General features: G+C 35.4%; 1 protein-coding gene across 2 annotated transcripts in view; it reads right to left on the bottom strand.

The window, feature by feature from the left end:
• Positions 1-15,934, bottom strand: part of SEC63 (SEC63 protein translocation regulator) — a 74,085-nt gene that overhangs the window by 14,748 nt on the left and 43,403 nt on the right. For both annotated transcript variants that reach the window (XM_077902870.1, XM_077902871.1), the window contains 5 exons: positions 14,429-14,511; positions 11,637-11,696; positions 11,238-11,411; positions 6,340-6,498; positions 2,215-2,316 (listed from right to left, as the gene is read on the bottom strand). In XM_077902870.1, the coding sequence (XP_077758996.1) occupies positions 2,215-2,316; positions 6,340-6,498; positions 11,238-11,411; positions 11,637-11,696; positions 14,429-14,511 (578 nt within the window). The remainder of the gene's footprint in view (positions 1-2,214; positions 2,317-6,339; positions 6,499-11,237; positions 11,412-11,636; positions 11,697-14,428; positions 14,512-15,934) is intronic.

The raw sequence follows: 15,934 nt of genomic DNA, 5'->3' as shown, positions 1-15,934 counted from the left end.
AACTTCTGCTTAACCCAAGATGGATTACCACAATAGGTGTATGTATGCATGTTTGTCTATATGTGTCTTGTACACACAAAGCAGGTAAAGACATAATGGACTCAAAGTGGGCCAGAGTCTGAGTCACAACTACTCAACTCTGCCAATGGTAACATGAAAAGAATGAGTGTGACTGTGCCCCAATAAAACTTCATTCAAAAAACAGGTAAGGAGGCAGACTTGTCTGCAGGCTGAGGTTTGCTGATGCCTGTTTAAAAGCCACACAGACTGTTTCATTTCTCTAAACCTCGCTTTTCTTCTCTGTTAAATGATTGAGTGTCTACCTCAGGCTGTGTTATGAAGATGAACGGAGATAATACAAGCAAAAGATATGTTGGAATGTCTAACATATTGAGTGTGATAAATGAAAATCATGATTGTTAATGAAATAAGGTAGACACATCGATCATTTAAGTGGTTCTGGCAGTTCACTGTCAAAAATCTCATTACCAGAACATATACATAATGTAAGCAGCACAGGGATATGCTCAAGAATGTGCAATTCTTCTTTATCTCTCCACCAAAAGAATGCCTTTCCCTCTTCTCTCCCAGATTATTTGATTAAAATGAGATTCATTCAAGAATATTTATTAAGAAACTGGTGAATATCAATCCATAGCAACGTACCTGTGCCTAGACTCTTTGATGCACATGGTGGAAGTGGAAAAGATGTTCTAGCATGAGCTATTTGCACCTTCAACACAACAGTTTTTCTGTTATGTGAGAATCCTTCCATTCTTAACACATTAAGTATAATGAATGAGTTTCAGTAACATATAGGTCAATTACAATCATAAAGCTTCAAGCAATTTAAGCGGGTAGTCTGGTTGTTAGGATAGTTCGGTAGGTACACGGGAAGGTAGGTAAATGTTAGGAAAATCCTAACTAAATTTATCTAATAAATGGTACATTGAGATGTTTACAGTGTAGTTGTAACTTAAGTTAGAAAAAAGCGTTTTCAAGGTTAACATGTTCTAAGGCAGTGAATGGATGTTTTGCTTATTAACTAAGCATAGACTAAAATGAACTATTAAAAGGGTACAAATTATACAGCTTATAATATCCCATGGCACTTTTAAAACCAATCAATGAGTGGATCTACTTGCTTGATTTCGGGAGCCCTGGGGCTGGCAAGCTACCACCGCAATGGGCAAAGTGCCTTTACCAGATGGGCTAAAGCTCAGGACATGCCAGAAGATCAGCGAGCGTATTAACATGGAATCCTAGGCTGACTTCTTTCCAAGTCAAAACAACAGTCTGTGCAGAGCCATTCATTTATTATTAGGAAAGCCAAATTACTTGGGAATTTGCCTTCAGCAGCCCCCAGCAACTCTGGATTGACATTCTAAAGCAGAAAGCAGATTTATACATGAAATCACCTGCCAAACATGAGTGCTGAGCAGAAGCTTCTATGGCAAAGCTCAGAGGCAGTCTGTGGAGCAGCATCACTGAACTAAGAGGCAACCAGTTCTTGACCCCTGGCCATAGACAGAGTCATGGCAAAAGCAAAACGTCATGCAAATCCCAAATTCATTTGAAAGACAAAAAACTCAAGGAGATCGAAAGTTGAGCAGGCCACAGCCACAAACTAAACAAGGACAAGAGAACAAACATCACTGATCTGTCCTGAACTTGGGGTTCAGTCACTCTCAACTCCTACTTGAACTTAGCTGGTCCCACAGCCATGGACTGGGGAAATTACTAAGGCCAGAGCAAGTGTAGTGGCTCCAGGTGGCCAGTATAGGACCATCAGAGAAAACCCATGGGAAAAATTTAAGCACTTTTAAAATCCTTTTTAAAATTTGATAGAAGTGACAGATTCACAAAACCCATGTAGTCCTAGGATGAGGACAAAATACACATTTGTCTGAAAGACTGCCTGAACTGCTAAAGAGAAATTATTATTCAGCACAACCTTCAGTAATCCAGGCATGAAAAAGACAAAACCCAGAAAACTATAGAAATACTTAAAAAGTTAACAATCCTCTCAATAAATACCACGTTCACTAAATTTAATTCATACTGAAATGTATCCTTCAAAATGTTGCCTATCAAGAACAGACCATCTTTAGCACATTTAAGCCAGTGTACACCAAAGAGGGATAAAGGGCATATGAAAAATCCCCAAAGAGAAAGTAAATGGATAAGGAAAACATTGAGGCATGAATAACTCACCTCAGGAAAGTAAAGACTATAAACAGGATGTGTTATCTTTGATTTGGTTTCCAGTAGAGCTCTCTCCTTCCGCTGTATACTTTGTTGTAATTCTTGCCACTCCTAGTAAAGCAAAAATCAAACATTTGAAATCAAGTATGTTTTTAATGAAGTTTTCATCTTCTAACTATTATTCCTAACAATGCTAACTACCACAGAGTTCAGTTCCACAAACCTGATCATTTCCCTGCTCAAAACCTACAATGCAACATTTCATAAATCAAATCTAAGCCCTTTAGCATGAACTACACAGTCATGATCTGACCTGGGCCAATCTTTCCAATCTACTGCCACTGCCTATCTTTTTGCACTTTCCATTCTTGTCAATTCAAACTACCTTGACTTCTCTGAACTCACAAAGCTATCTCACTTCATGTCTGGATTTTTGTTTTCTCTTTCTTTCTCTAATCTGGCAAATTTCTATTACTATTCCTTCGGGAGCCACTAAAGCCTAAACCACGAACTCTTGAATACCAGAAATTTCCCTCAAGTGAGCTGACCACTCACTCCTTTGTGCTTTCACTGTACCTTGCACAAAATGTGCATAATCTCTTTTGTACATTAATGTTTTATTTACAAGTCTGCCTTCCCCACTAGCCTACTGTATATCATGCAAGGGCAGAAACTGTTTTACATTTGGCTTGCATTCCTCTCATCTAACATAGTGCTTGCAATGTGACAGATAATGAATAACTGTTTGTATAATTATTTGACAACTGAATGAATGTATTTTTGGTATCTAAAGAAACTAGTCTGTCACCTCTATAATCCTAATACTATACTCAGAAAGTAATATGTCAACTTCTCAAAGTGCGGCTGGGGAAATAATTTCCTTTAATAGGCTTTAATTTCTTGGCAATCAATTTAATTCCCAAAGTACAAAAACAGTCAAGGGCCAGCAACTGCTAAAAAGTCATCCTCATTTTTCCCCACCATTCTCAAGGGCAGGTACATTACAGGCATACCTCATTTAATTGCACTTTGCACATTCATGCTTTCCAAATATTGTGGCTTTCACAAATTGAAGGTTTGTGGCAACCCTGTGTCAAGCAAGTCTATTATTGCCATTTCTCCAACAGCATTTATTTGCTCACATCATGTCTCCGTGTTACATTTTGGTAATTCCTGCTACATTTTAAACTTCATTATATTTGTTATGGTAATCTGTGATCATTTATCTTTGACGTACTTTAATAGTTGTTTTGGGGCACCACGAACCATGTCCACATAAGATGGCAAATTTAATCAATAAACGAGCATTCTGACCCATCAATGGGTTGTTCCTCTATCTCTTCCCCTCTCCTGGGGCTTCCCTGAGACACAATATTGAAATTAGGCCAATTAATAATCTTACAATGACCTCTAAATGGTCAAGTAAAAGGAAGAGCTGCATGTCTCTCACTTTAAATCAAAAGCTAGAAATGTTTAAGCTTAATGAAGGAGATAAGTTGAAAGGCCAAATAGGCCGAAAGGTAGGCCTCTTGTGCCAAACAGTTAGCCGAGTTGTGAATGCACAGGAAAAATTCTTGAAGGAAATTGAAAGTGCTACTCCAGTGAACACACGAATGGTAAAAATGCAAAACAACCTTATTGCTCATATGGAGAAAGTTTTAGTGGTCTGGAGAGAAGATCAAACCAGCCACAATAATTCTTTAAGCCAAGTCTTAATCCAGAGCAAGGACCTGCCTCTTCAATTCTATCAAGGCTACAAGAGGCGAGGAAGCTGCAGAAGAATAATTTGAAGCTAGCAAAGGTTGGTTCATGAGGTTTAAGGAAAGAAACTGTATCCATAACATAATGGAAGGTGAAGCAGCAAGTGCTGGTGAAGAAGCTGCAGCAAACTATCCACAAGACCCAGCTAGGATAATTAATGAAGATGGCTACACTAAATAACAGATTTTCAATGCTGACAAAACAGCCTTATACTGGAAGAAGATGCCATCTAAGACTTTCACAGCTAGACAGAAGTCAATGCCTGGGCTTTGAAAGACAGGCGGACTCTCCTCTTAGGAGCTAATGCAGCTGGTAATGTTCAGTTGAAGCCAATACTCACCATTCTGAAAATCCTAAGGCCCTTAAGAATTATGCTAAATCTACTCTGCATGTGCTCTCTAAATGGAACAACAAAGCCTGAATGACAACACATCTGTTTACAACATGGTTAACTGAATATTTTAAGCCCAGTGTTGAGACAGATTACTCAAAAAAAAAAAAAAAAAATCCTTTCAAAATATTACTGCTCACTGACAATGCACCTGGTCACCCAAGAGCTCTGATGGAGATGCAGAATAAAATTAATGTTTTCATGCCTACTAACACATCCATTCTGCAGCAAATGGATCAAGGAGTAATTATCACTTTCAAGTCTTACTAGTTTAGAAATATATTTTTTAAAGTGATAGCTGCCACAGATAGTGAGTGACTTCTCTGGTGGATCTGGGCAAAGTGTATTGAAAATCTTCTGATTCACCCTTTTATGTGCCATTAAGAAAATATATATATATATATATATTTAAACATTTATGATTCATGGGAAGAGGTCAAAATATCAGGATTCACAGAAGTTTGGAAGAGGCTGATTCCAACCCTCACAGATTACTTGGAGGGGTTCAAGACTCCACTGGGGGAAGTAATTGCAGATGTGGTAGAAACAGCAAGAGATCTAAAATTAGAAAGGTGCCTGAAGATATGACTGAATTGCTGCAACCTCATGAGAAAACATGGGCATATAAGGAGCTGTTTCTGATGGATGAGCAAAGAAAGTCACTTCCTGAAATGGAATTCACTCCTGGTGAACATGCTGTCCAGACTGTTGAAATGACAACATAGGATTTAAAATATTGTAAAAACTTAACTGACAAACCAGTGGCAGGGTTTGAGAGGTCTGACTCCAATTCTGAAAGAAGTTCTACTCTGGGTGAAATACTATCAAACAGCATCTAATGCTACAGAGAAATCATTTGTGAAAGGAACAATCAATGCAGTAAACTTTTTTGTCATCTCATTTTAAAAACCCTAAAGAATTAGCAGCCAACAACACTTAGGCAAGAGCTTCCACCAGCAAAAAGGTTTAACTCACTGAAAGCTCAGATGATGGTTAGCATTTTTTAGCAATAAAGAATGTTCTAATTAAGGCATGAATATTATTTGAGACAATGCTATTGCACACTCTATAGACTACACTACAATATAGTGTAAACATAACTTACATCCACTAAGAAACCAAAAAATTTGTTTTATTTGCTTTATTGCAATGCTAGTTTCATTGTGTGTGTACTAAGCCTGTAATATCTCCAAGGTATGGCTGCCGTTCCTTATACTTTTATTCTTTGCCCTTTACTTTTTTATTCTCTTTCTGGCCTCAACCTGTGTCTAACAGGTTATTCAGGGGTAACTTTTAAGGTCAATGGCCCAATCAGAAAGAACAGAACACCACAAACATAAAGGATTTGCTGATCAGCTTACTGTTCATTTGCAGTAAGCCTCTCAGGACCCATTATTTGTCCACCAAGTCCTCTTTTCTAGAACCCAACCATAAACCAGGTATAACTTAATGCCATACTATGAGATTTTTTTCAACTCTCTCTACCCTCACCATCTAGTAAGTTCCTTAGAGACTCCTCCTTTCCTTAATGTTTCACATATCTCTTGAAACAAGGTGGCATTCTGTAAATGTTATCTTCCCCTTAACCAACCTCTTGTCATTCAAGTCCACAGTGAGGTTTCTTTAAGTATTACCTGGAACTTCTGAAAGATTCTTCTAAGTAACTGGTTAGGCCATAATCCACCTTTCCTAATTCATTTGCAGACTCAACTTTAATGCTAAAAACTACTGTAAGATACCAAACTGACTTTACCTCAAATCTACATCCTATACTAATAGCAATTTAATATTTAAGAAAATTAAGAGGTCTAATCCTTGTTGGAAACTATTTTTCTTTATAATTTTGGCCACCATCCCACATATTCTTACAAAATAAGATTATAACATATATTGGTATTAAGACAAACAAGTAAATAAAAAAACAAAAACAAAAATCAAAACAGAGGTATATAATTACTATTATTTAAACCTATAATTCTTACTGCTTCATCATCTTTGTTTTGTTTTTCATCTTGCTCTCTATCAGAGTCTCTGTCACTACCATCATCTTTTTCACTTTGGGATTCTCTATTGGTTTCTTCTTCTTCAGAATCACTGCCTTTGTCAGAAACTTCTTCTTCATCTTCCTTTACCGTAGCTTCCTAAAAGAAAAAGCAAACACAAAAGTTCTGAATATCTCAGTGAATTCTAAGTCCCTGAAGCTAACTTATTGCCATTATAATTAAATTAGCTCAAGATTATAATTTTACTATTCACACATAATTTTAGAGAATTAAAAACGCACTTATTTGTAAACATGTGGTACTCAGACTAAAGACTTTAACATTTAGCTTATTTGTCCATTGTTAATCATTTTTCACGTTTGCAAAACATTTTTATTTGCAAAGTATACTACACAATGGCAACATGGCACAACTTTCAAAACACCAATTATATTATATATGCACACACATATATATACATACATTTATTTATTAAAGACAATTATTTATTTGAGAGAGTGTTGCATGGGGGTGGGAGGTGTAGAGCGAGAGAGAATCTCAAGCAGACTTCTTGCTATGCTCGGAGCCCAAGAACACAGGGCTCCATCTCACGACCCTGAAAGCTCTCCCTGAGTTAAAACCAAGAGTCAGACACTTAACTGAGCCACTCAAGCATCCCAATTATATAAAATATTTTATTTAAGATGAGGAAATGGGAAGCTCATAGAAAAGTACTGCTTTGAGAAATTAATATGGTCTTCTATAGCTGACATAGTATAATGTAGTAAGGAAAGGCAACATCCCAAACAAAATATTTACTAATCCATTTCAAGAAGAAAAAAGAACAGCAAATTAAGTATTAAAAAAGTCAAAGTATGTAATACAGACCCAAAATCAAAGAGAAGACAGATATACAAAGGGAAACTTAAAGCCATTAAGTTGGTTTGTTGAAAAGATTAATAAAGCCGAAAGACTTTTATTAGGCACAACTGATCAAAGGGAAAAGAGAATTTGTATTTCTTTTTGAGAATTTGTATTTGGTAATACAAATTACCAATATTAGGGAGAAAAGAGACATTACTATAGATTCAAAAGATATTACAAATAAAAAATATTATGAATAACTTTGTCAATAACTTTGATAACTTAGAAGAAATGGACAAATTCCTTGAAAAATATAATTTACTAAAAAAAAAAAAAAAAAAAAAAAACCAAAACAAAAAAAAAAAAAAAAAAAGAAAAATATAATTTACTAAAATTGATAGAAGGAAAAAAAGGAGAATTTGTTAAAGAAATGGACTCTATAACTAAACCTTTTAAAAAACCCTACACCCAGATGGTGTCCCTAAATAGTTCTTCCAAATAAGAAACCCAATCTTATACAAACTCCTCCAGGAAAAAGAAAAAGAAAGAATACTCCCCAACTTAATAAGGCCAGCATAAACCTGATATAAAACGTGGCAAAGGGGGCAGCCCAGGTGGCTCAACGGTTTAGCGCCACCTTCAGCCCAGGGTGTGATCCTGGAGACCCGGGATCAAGTCCCACATCGGGCTCCCTGCATGGAGCCTGCTTCTCCCTCTGCCTATGTCTCTGCCTCTCTCTCTCTCTCTCTCTCCCCGTGTGTCTTTCATGAATAAATAAATACAAATCTTAAAAAAAAAAAAGTGGCAAAGGTACCACAAGAAAGGACAATGGCAAACCAATATTCTCTCATAAAAACAGATGTAGGAATCCTAAACAAAGTATTAGCAAATCCAGATAAACATGAAAAAGGATAATACGACAAAATGGATTTGTCCCAGGAATGCAAGGATAGTTTAAAATGTTTAAATACATCAACATAATTCACTACATTACAGAAAGGAGAAAATTTCATCATCACCTCAACAAATGGAGAAATGGCATTTAATAAAATTCAGCCAACTGGGAACAGAAGAGAACACTTCCTTAACCTAGTAAGGAAGATCTGCAAAAAAATCCTAGAGCTAACATCACACTTAATAGTTTGTTCCCTTTCTCCTGGAGATAACAAGAAGACAAGGGTGACCACCATCCTCATTCCTAACCAACATTACACTTAAAGTTTCAGCCAATACAGAAAGACAGAAAGGAAGAAAAAGCAAAAAAGATTAAAAAGAAAAAAGTAAAACTGTCTTTATTCTCAGATGGCATGATTGCATACCCAGAAAATCTTTTAAAAACTACCTACAAATGGTTAGAATTATAGGCATACCCTGGAGATATTGCAGGTTCAGTTCCAGACCAATGCAGTAAAGCGATTATCACAATAAAGTCAAATGACTTTGTTTCCCATTACATATAAGTTATGTTTACACTATACTGTAGTATGTTAAGTGTGCAAACAGTATTCCGTCTAAAGTACATGCCTTAATTAAAAAATACTTTATTGCTAAAAAATGCTAATGACTGTATGAGCTTTCAGGGAGTTGTAATCTCTGATCACAGATCACCATAACGAATATAATAACACAAAGTTTAAAATAATTGAGGGAATTACTAAAATGTGACAGAAACACAAACTGAGCAAATGCTGCTGGAAAAATGGTGCTAATAGATTTGCTCAACATAGGGTTGCCACGAACCTTCAATTTGTAAAAAAAAAAAAAAAAAAATGCAGTATCTGCCAAGCACAAGAAACTAAAGTACAATAAAACAAGGTATGCCCATATTGTCAATTCAAGACTCCAGGTCAATATTTAGAAGGCAATTTTATGTCTATGCACCAGCAATAAACACTGAAGGATGTCTTTTTTTTAATGTTACATGCAACAGCTCTAGAAAGTATCAAATACATAATGGTATTTTCTAACTAAAAGGTGCCATACTTCTGCTACTGGGAAATTACAAAACACAGTTGAGAAAAAATTAAGGAAGATCCAAATTAATAAAGATTAAAAAAAAATTAAAAAAAAAAAGAAAGTGACAGCATTTTGCCACTGCCACTTCAATTGCCAAAACTCCCTTTCAAAAAAAAAAAAAAAAAAACAAATTAATAAAGATAAACTATGATTATGAATAAAAATACTCAATATTGAGGGGCACCTGGGTGGCTCAGTTATTAAGTGTCTGCCTTAGGCTCAGGTCATGATCTCAGGGTCCTGGGATGGAGCCCTATGTCTGGCTCCCTGCTCAATGGGGAACCTGCTTCTCCCTTTCCCATACCCCTCCCCCCACTTGTGCTCTCTCTCTCTCTCTCTCAAATAAATAAAACTTTCAAAAAAAGACTCAATATTGTTAACATGTGAATTCTCCCCACACTGGACCACAGAATCAAGGCAATCCTCATCTAACCTCCAGCAGTTTTTGGTGGAAACGGTCAACCTTATTTTTAAAATGTCAAGGGAGGGGTGCCCAGGTGGCTCAGTTAGTTAAGCATCCATCTCTTGATTTCGGCTTCAGTAATGATCTCAGGGTCATGGGATCAAGCCCTGAGTCAGGCTCCACCCTCAGCTTGGGATTCTCTCTCCCTCTGCCCCTCCCCCATGCACTAAAATTAAAACACACACACACACACACACACAATTAATAAATAAGTTGAGGGAAATGCAAAAAACCTAATATAGGCAAGATAATTTTAAAGAAGTAAAATAAGAGTTTGAGGACTTATACTAACATATTTCAAGACTTAATATAAACTCATGATAATTAAGACAATGTGTTTTGACCCAAGAATAAACAAATAATCAATAGAATGGACAAGCAAATCCATAAATCGATCTGCACATATATAATTATGGTCACTTTTTTTGGTAACAAATCACTACTGCAATTCTGAGAAAACGATGATGTTGTCAATAAATGGTGCTAGAATAGGTGGTCCAAATCCCTATCTCACACTATTTGCAATAATTAATTCAAGATGTTATCTAGAGCTAAATATAACATGTAAAATAGTAATAGCTTCTAGGAGAAAACAGAAAAACATCTCCATGTTCTTTGACAGGCATAAGTGTCAACAGGACACAAAAGCACTAACCATAAAATGGATGAAAGACTTCCTTAAAATTAAGTACCATCAAAAGCTACCAGTAAGAGAGTAAAAAAAGACTCCTATCCAGAATATATAATGGAATCCTACAAATCCATAAGACAACTCAAAGAAAAAGGATATCCAAATGGCCAGTAAATATATGAAAAGATGCTCAATATCATTAGTTATCAGGTAAATACAAATAAAAATCACACAAGAAGAGATACCACTACAGATCCACCACAGTGGTTAAAATAAAAAAGATGGTAAAACCAAGCATTAGTGAGGATGTGGAACAATTGAACTCATGTTTTGCTTGTAGAAACATAGAATAGCACAACTTTGGAAAAACAGGCTCTTTCATGGAGTTAAATGTACACTTCTTTTATGACCCAACATTCCACTGCTAGGTTCATACCCAAGAAAAATGAATGTCCACAAAACGACATGTATATGAATAAGTACAGCATTTTAATTGAATAACAGGCAAAACTAGAAAGAACCCAAATGTCCACCAACCACAGAACAGTTAAATTGTAGTCTATTCATAAAATGGAGTATCACATACACAGAAAGAATGGGCAGCTGCTACACACAACACAGATAAATCTCAGAGTCATAATGCTAAATGAAAGTAGACAAACATATTTCTACTAATGTGAAATTTAAGAATAGATAAAACTAATCTGTGGTAGTAACAGCCAGAAATGTAGAGTATGGAGGTAGATGGAAGGGTCACTGACTGAGAAGAGACACAAATGAGCTATCTAGGATGCTAAGGTTTTCTATCTTAATGTGGATATCATGGGTGCATACATATGTAAAATTTTAGGAACCATTCACATAGGATTTGAACATTTTAGTGTAAGTATACCTCAATAAGGATAATAACAGTAATAAACTTACACTCCCAACAATTCCATTTGCCTGCTTTTGTTTCTGTTGCTTTGACTGTGGTAAGGGCACAGGTGTAGGTTTTTTTTTTAAAGGCTTCTTTTTTTTTGATTTAGCAGTTTTCTTGGGTCCTTTGCTCTTCTGTTGCCATCCTCCTTTTGTTCTGTTCTTATTAGTATCACCCTGCTGTAAATCACAAACACACATATAAACTCTGAAGTTACTTTGAAGTTACTTTGAACTCTGAAGTTACTATTGCTATAGTTTCATTTGGAAGTCAGAGTAATTTTGAAATGAAAATGGCTACACTAAATGTTTTCATAAATTGAATTACTCCCCTACAACACTATGAATCAGAAAACTAAATATTTCCTTCACCAGGAAAGATAGGTAAGAAAAATCAAGTTTTACCCCATCTTCTGCTGGCTGTTCCTCTGCAGCACAGATTGACTGTTCCTTTTCAAATACTTCCTAGAGGCAGAGAGAAGAAAAACATAAAGTCTATCAACCTATATTTATCTTTCAAATAAAGCAATCTTCAAAATAGATGACCAATAAATTTAACTGATGACAACTTGATGGGGGGGGGGGGGGAGAACAAGAGACTTGTAGCAATTACTAAATGATGTGTGCAAAGTTAGCAATTACTATGACACTTTAGAAGATAACTTCTGAAATATCTCACATCTGTCTTGAATACATTTTAAAAAGTACAGTCTACTTAAATTTACAAATGTCATGACTTAAGATTATATAAACTCATTATAAAGTCAAAAATATTTCTTAGTTTAAAATAACTATGGAAGGGCACATGGCTGGCTCAGTAGAGTGCGCAACCCTTGATCTTGGGGCTGTGACTTCAAGCCCCATATTGAGGGTAGAATTTACTTAATAAAACATTTTTTTTAATTTTTAAAAATTAATTACATATATAAATAAATAAAATAACTAATGGGTGGAACACCAAGAAAATCCATATAATCTAAAGATATAAAAAATAAAAATAAAGATACGTCTATCATATAATTCACTTAGGATCAGTATAGAAAGCATAAATTTAGGATTTAAATTCTAGTAAGATTTCAGTTAGAATCCATACTAAAAGATAATAAGCGATGTTTGGCTGTGTTTAATAATCTCCCTGGAATTTAATTACTAAAGTTAACAAGTAAAAACAATAATTTAGGCTCTAAACTGTTAGCCTAATTCAGGAGTCCACAAACTATAGCCCACTGCCTGGTTTTTAAATAAAGTTTTACTGGAACTCAACATTGCCCATTTGTGAATTCAACAGTTGTTACAGAAACTATGTGGCCTATAAAACCTAAAACATTTACTAACTGGACCTTCATGGAAGTTTGCCAATCCCTAATCTAATTCTACCATCTGTTTCTTTCTTTCTTTTTTTTTTTTTTTTTTTTTAAGATTTTATTTATTTATTCATGAGAGACACAGAGAGAAAGAGGAAGAGACACAGGCAGAGGGAGAAGCAGGCTCCATGCAGGGAGCCTGACATGACTTGACCCCGGGTCTCCAGGATCACGCCCTGGGCTGAAGGTGGCACTAAACCTCTTGAGCCACCAGGGCTGCCCCATTTGTTTCATTTTTATATTTATTAGCTGGGTTCTAATACTGAGTTACTCTGAAGTTCAGTTCATACAAGAACTTGAAGATAAATGCTTGATTCTTTCCCTTGCTCCAGGGCAATTTTGCTTTTTTTTCCCCTACCAATTATCCCGTAAGTGTCAACAGCCCATTTTTGCTCATTTTTTCAGGCTGGAATTCCAAAACATGTAGGTAGTACAAATTTGGATTCTACAGCCAATCCTAGCCACTGGCTTTGAGTTTCCTCTTCTTCTAGGGGGGCACTCCGAATCCAGAGTCCATGACACAAATGCTTTCTTACCACTTGCTACTAATAAAACCAAAATCTTTGATTTGATATATCCTACTACAAAGTATGCTTTTCTGACCAAAAGTTTTAGAGATGGACATGCAGAGTATGTTTCCTGCAGATGTTCACAGACCTCAGAGTAGAATAGACTAAAATCTACCACTAGTTGAATATGTGGACTTAAAAATAGAACAGTCAATTAAAAACAAGTTATAATGATAGTTCTAAATTAGGAGGTAATAGTTGACTTGGAGGTAACACATGTTATAGAAACTAAGAAAAACAAAATACAGGAAACATATACAATGTGACTGAATTTAATGAAAGAGAATGAGAAAAGTATCAGTGTGTATATATATATATACATACACTATAAAGGCCCAGACAGTAAATATGAGCATGGGGAGAAAGATATGCAAGGATACACACAAGACTAAATTCTGGTCATCTGGGACTGAGACAAGGGGTTTCCTGAGGGAGATGAGTGAGAGAAGGAATCCATGATAGTAAAAACATCATTTAACCCCATGGGTATTCATCCATTAGGATAGCTAAAGTGATGAGCTTCAAAATCAATAATCTCAGAGTGGCAGGACTTTAGGTGATTTTAATTTCTTCCTATAGTTTTCTGCATTGCCTGAATTTTTTTCCCAGGTAGTATAAATTTTTCATATAAGTAGAAAAAAATATTTTCACTGTAATTTAAAAAATTAAGAATAAATTCAGAATTAACCAAGAAGAAATAGGTAATGAAATTCTCAAAAATAATCAGTAATTAATCTTTGTATAGCACTTTGGAGTTTAAATACTATGCTCACATTACCTTGTTATTATAATGTTTTACAGGGAATTAACAAATCATCACATGAAGAATTAATCTATTTTCCAAGGGTTTTTGTATGTAAAAACTAATGTAAGAAATTATAAAAATCAATTTAAAGTATCAAAACAGCTAATAGGACTTGCAAAATTAGATTTTACCACTATAATAGTTTTAACTTAGAGAATATGTGACTTAAAGTGAGAAAATAAATATAAGAACTTCAGCACATAACTTTTTTCTCTTTTTCTCCTTGAAGTATAGTTGACACACATTATGTTAGTCTTAGGTGTACAACACAGTGATTCGACAACTATACTCTATCACCTTTTAACACTACTCTAATATATATGCCCTATGCTATACCTTGAGTCTCATGACTTATTCCATAATTGAAAGTCTTCACCTCCTTTTCCCCTTCATCTCTTAACACATAACTCTTTTTAACACATAACTCTTAAAGCATAAAAATAAAAAGAGATTACTTACTGCCATTGTTTGCCTTGTCAATTTAACCAACACTGTAACTAGGGATCCTACTGTGATGTTGTTGCTATCTTCATCATCCAATACTGTAAAATAAGAGTAAAAAAATCAGTAAAAAATAAAATTCAATTCGGTACTTCACCATTTCAAATATATTCTAACCTTAATAAAAAAAAAAACTTGACTATATAAAACGCTCCACTAGCTGCCTTCAATAACATACTCATTTCATCTTTAAAATAGCTCTATGAAGCATTATTATTTCCACTTTAAAGAAGAAAGTGAGGTTCAAAACTAAAGTAAAATGCCTGAGGTCACATAATGGCTATACTGGCACTGCCAAGTTTCAAACTTAGGTCTTTTAAAACAAAGTACAACATGATGACTATTGTACCCCAACTTTTTTCATAGTGATATAAAAATCTGTCACTCTATTAAATTGTGTAAACCTTGTATTCACAAGATTTTACCTTAATTATCAATGCCACCCTGCTTGTCAGAAATAAAATAATTAGAACTAGTATTTCCAAGCCATATTAAATTTATTTTTTAAGGCAAGAACTTCAAAGTTTTGTTTATATTAAAAATCACCTTAACAAGTTTTCATAATGTTTTTGCAATTGTTTAATTAAGACTACATTTGCTACACATATTGCCAAAAACTAATAAACTTATCATTAAAATAAACATTAATGTTGGGCAGCCCAGGCGGCTCAGCGGTTTAGCGCCACCTTCAGCCCAGGACGTGACCCTGGAGACCCGGGATGGAGTCCCACACTGGGGTCCCTGCAGGGAGCCTGCTTCTCCCTCTGCCTGTATCTCTGCCTCTCTGTCTCTCATGAATAAATAACTTAAAAAAAAACACACACACATTCATGTTAAAATTAATAAATAAAATTAGTGTAACTAATCAAACATATCTTTCCTACAAATTTTATCTTTAAGAGTTCTTTCACTGTGTATTTCTGCTTATGTTCTAAGTTTGTTATGTTTCTTTTATACAGATTTAGATTAGCATACTCTGTTCTGGCCTACATTAATACACCACCAGATGGAAAAGAACAGCCTCCAACAAACTAGAACTGCTTTCACCTCCTTTACTGGCTGTGAGGTGCAACAGCTGGGCCTTGAGAAGGATACAATATTCTGGGGTTGCCTGGGTGGCTCAGTCAGTTAAGTATCCGACTCTTGATCTCAGCTCAAGTCATGATCTTAGTAAGGTCTGAAGATCGCATTGGACATGGAGTCTGCTTAAGATTCTCTCTCCCTCTCCCTTTGCCCCTCCACGCCTCTCTACCCCTCCCCAGACCACTGCTCGCTCTCTAAAAAAAGAAAAAAATAATATTAATAAAAGAAGGATATAATATCCTTTCTTCAATCTGAAAGTGTCCATCATTTCCTATTAAATCTGGGCTACACATTCATCAACACTGCACAATTTTGTGTGTGTGAGTACTGCATGTGAATTAACAGCTATAACCATATCTGTCATGTGATGCTTTCAAGTGG

Source organism: Canis aureus, chromosome 7 (assembly GCF_053574225.1).
Source record: "Canis aureus isolate CA01 chromosome 7, VMU_Caureus_v.1.0, whole genome shotgun sequence".
In the NCBI taxonomy this organism is placed as follows: Eukaryota; Metazoa; Chordata; class Mammalia; order Carnivora; family Canidae; genus Canis; species Canis aureus.
Note: the sequence above shows the minus strand (reverse complement) of the source record. Positions and strands in the feature narration are given on the sequence as shown.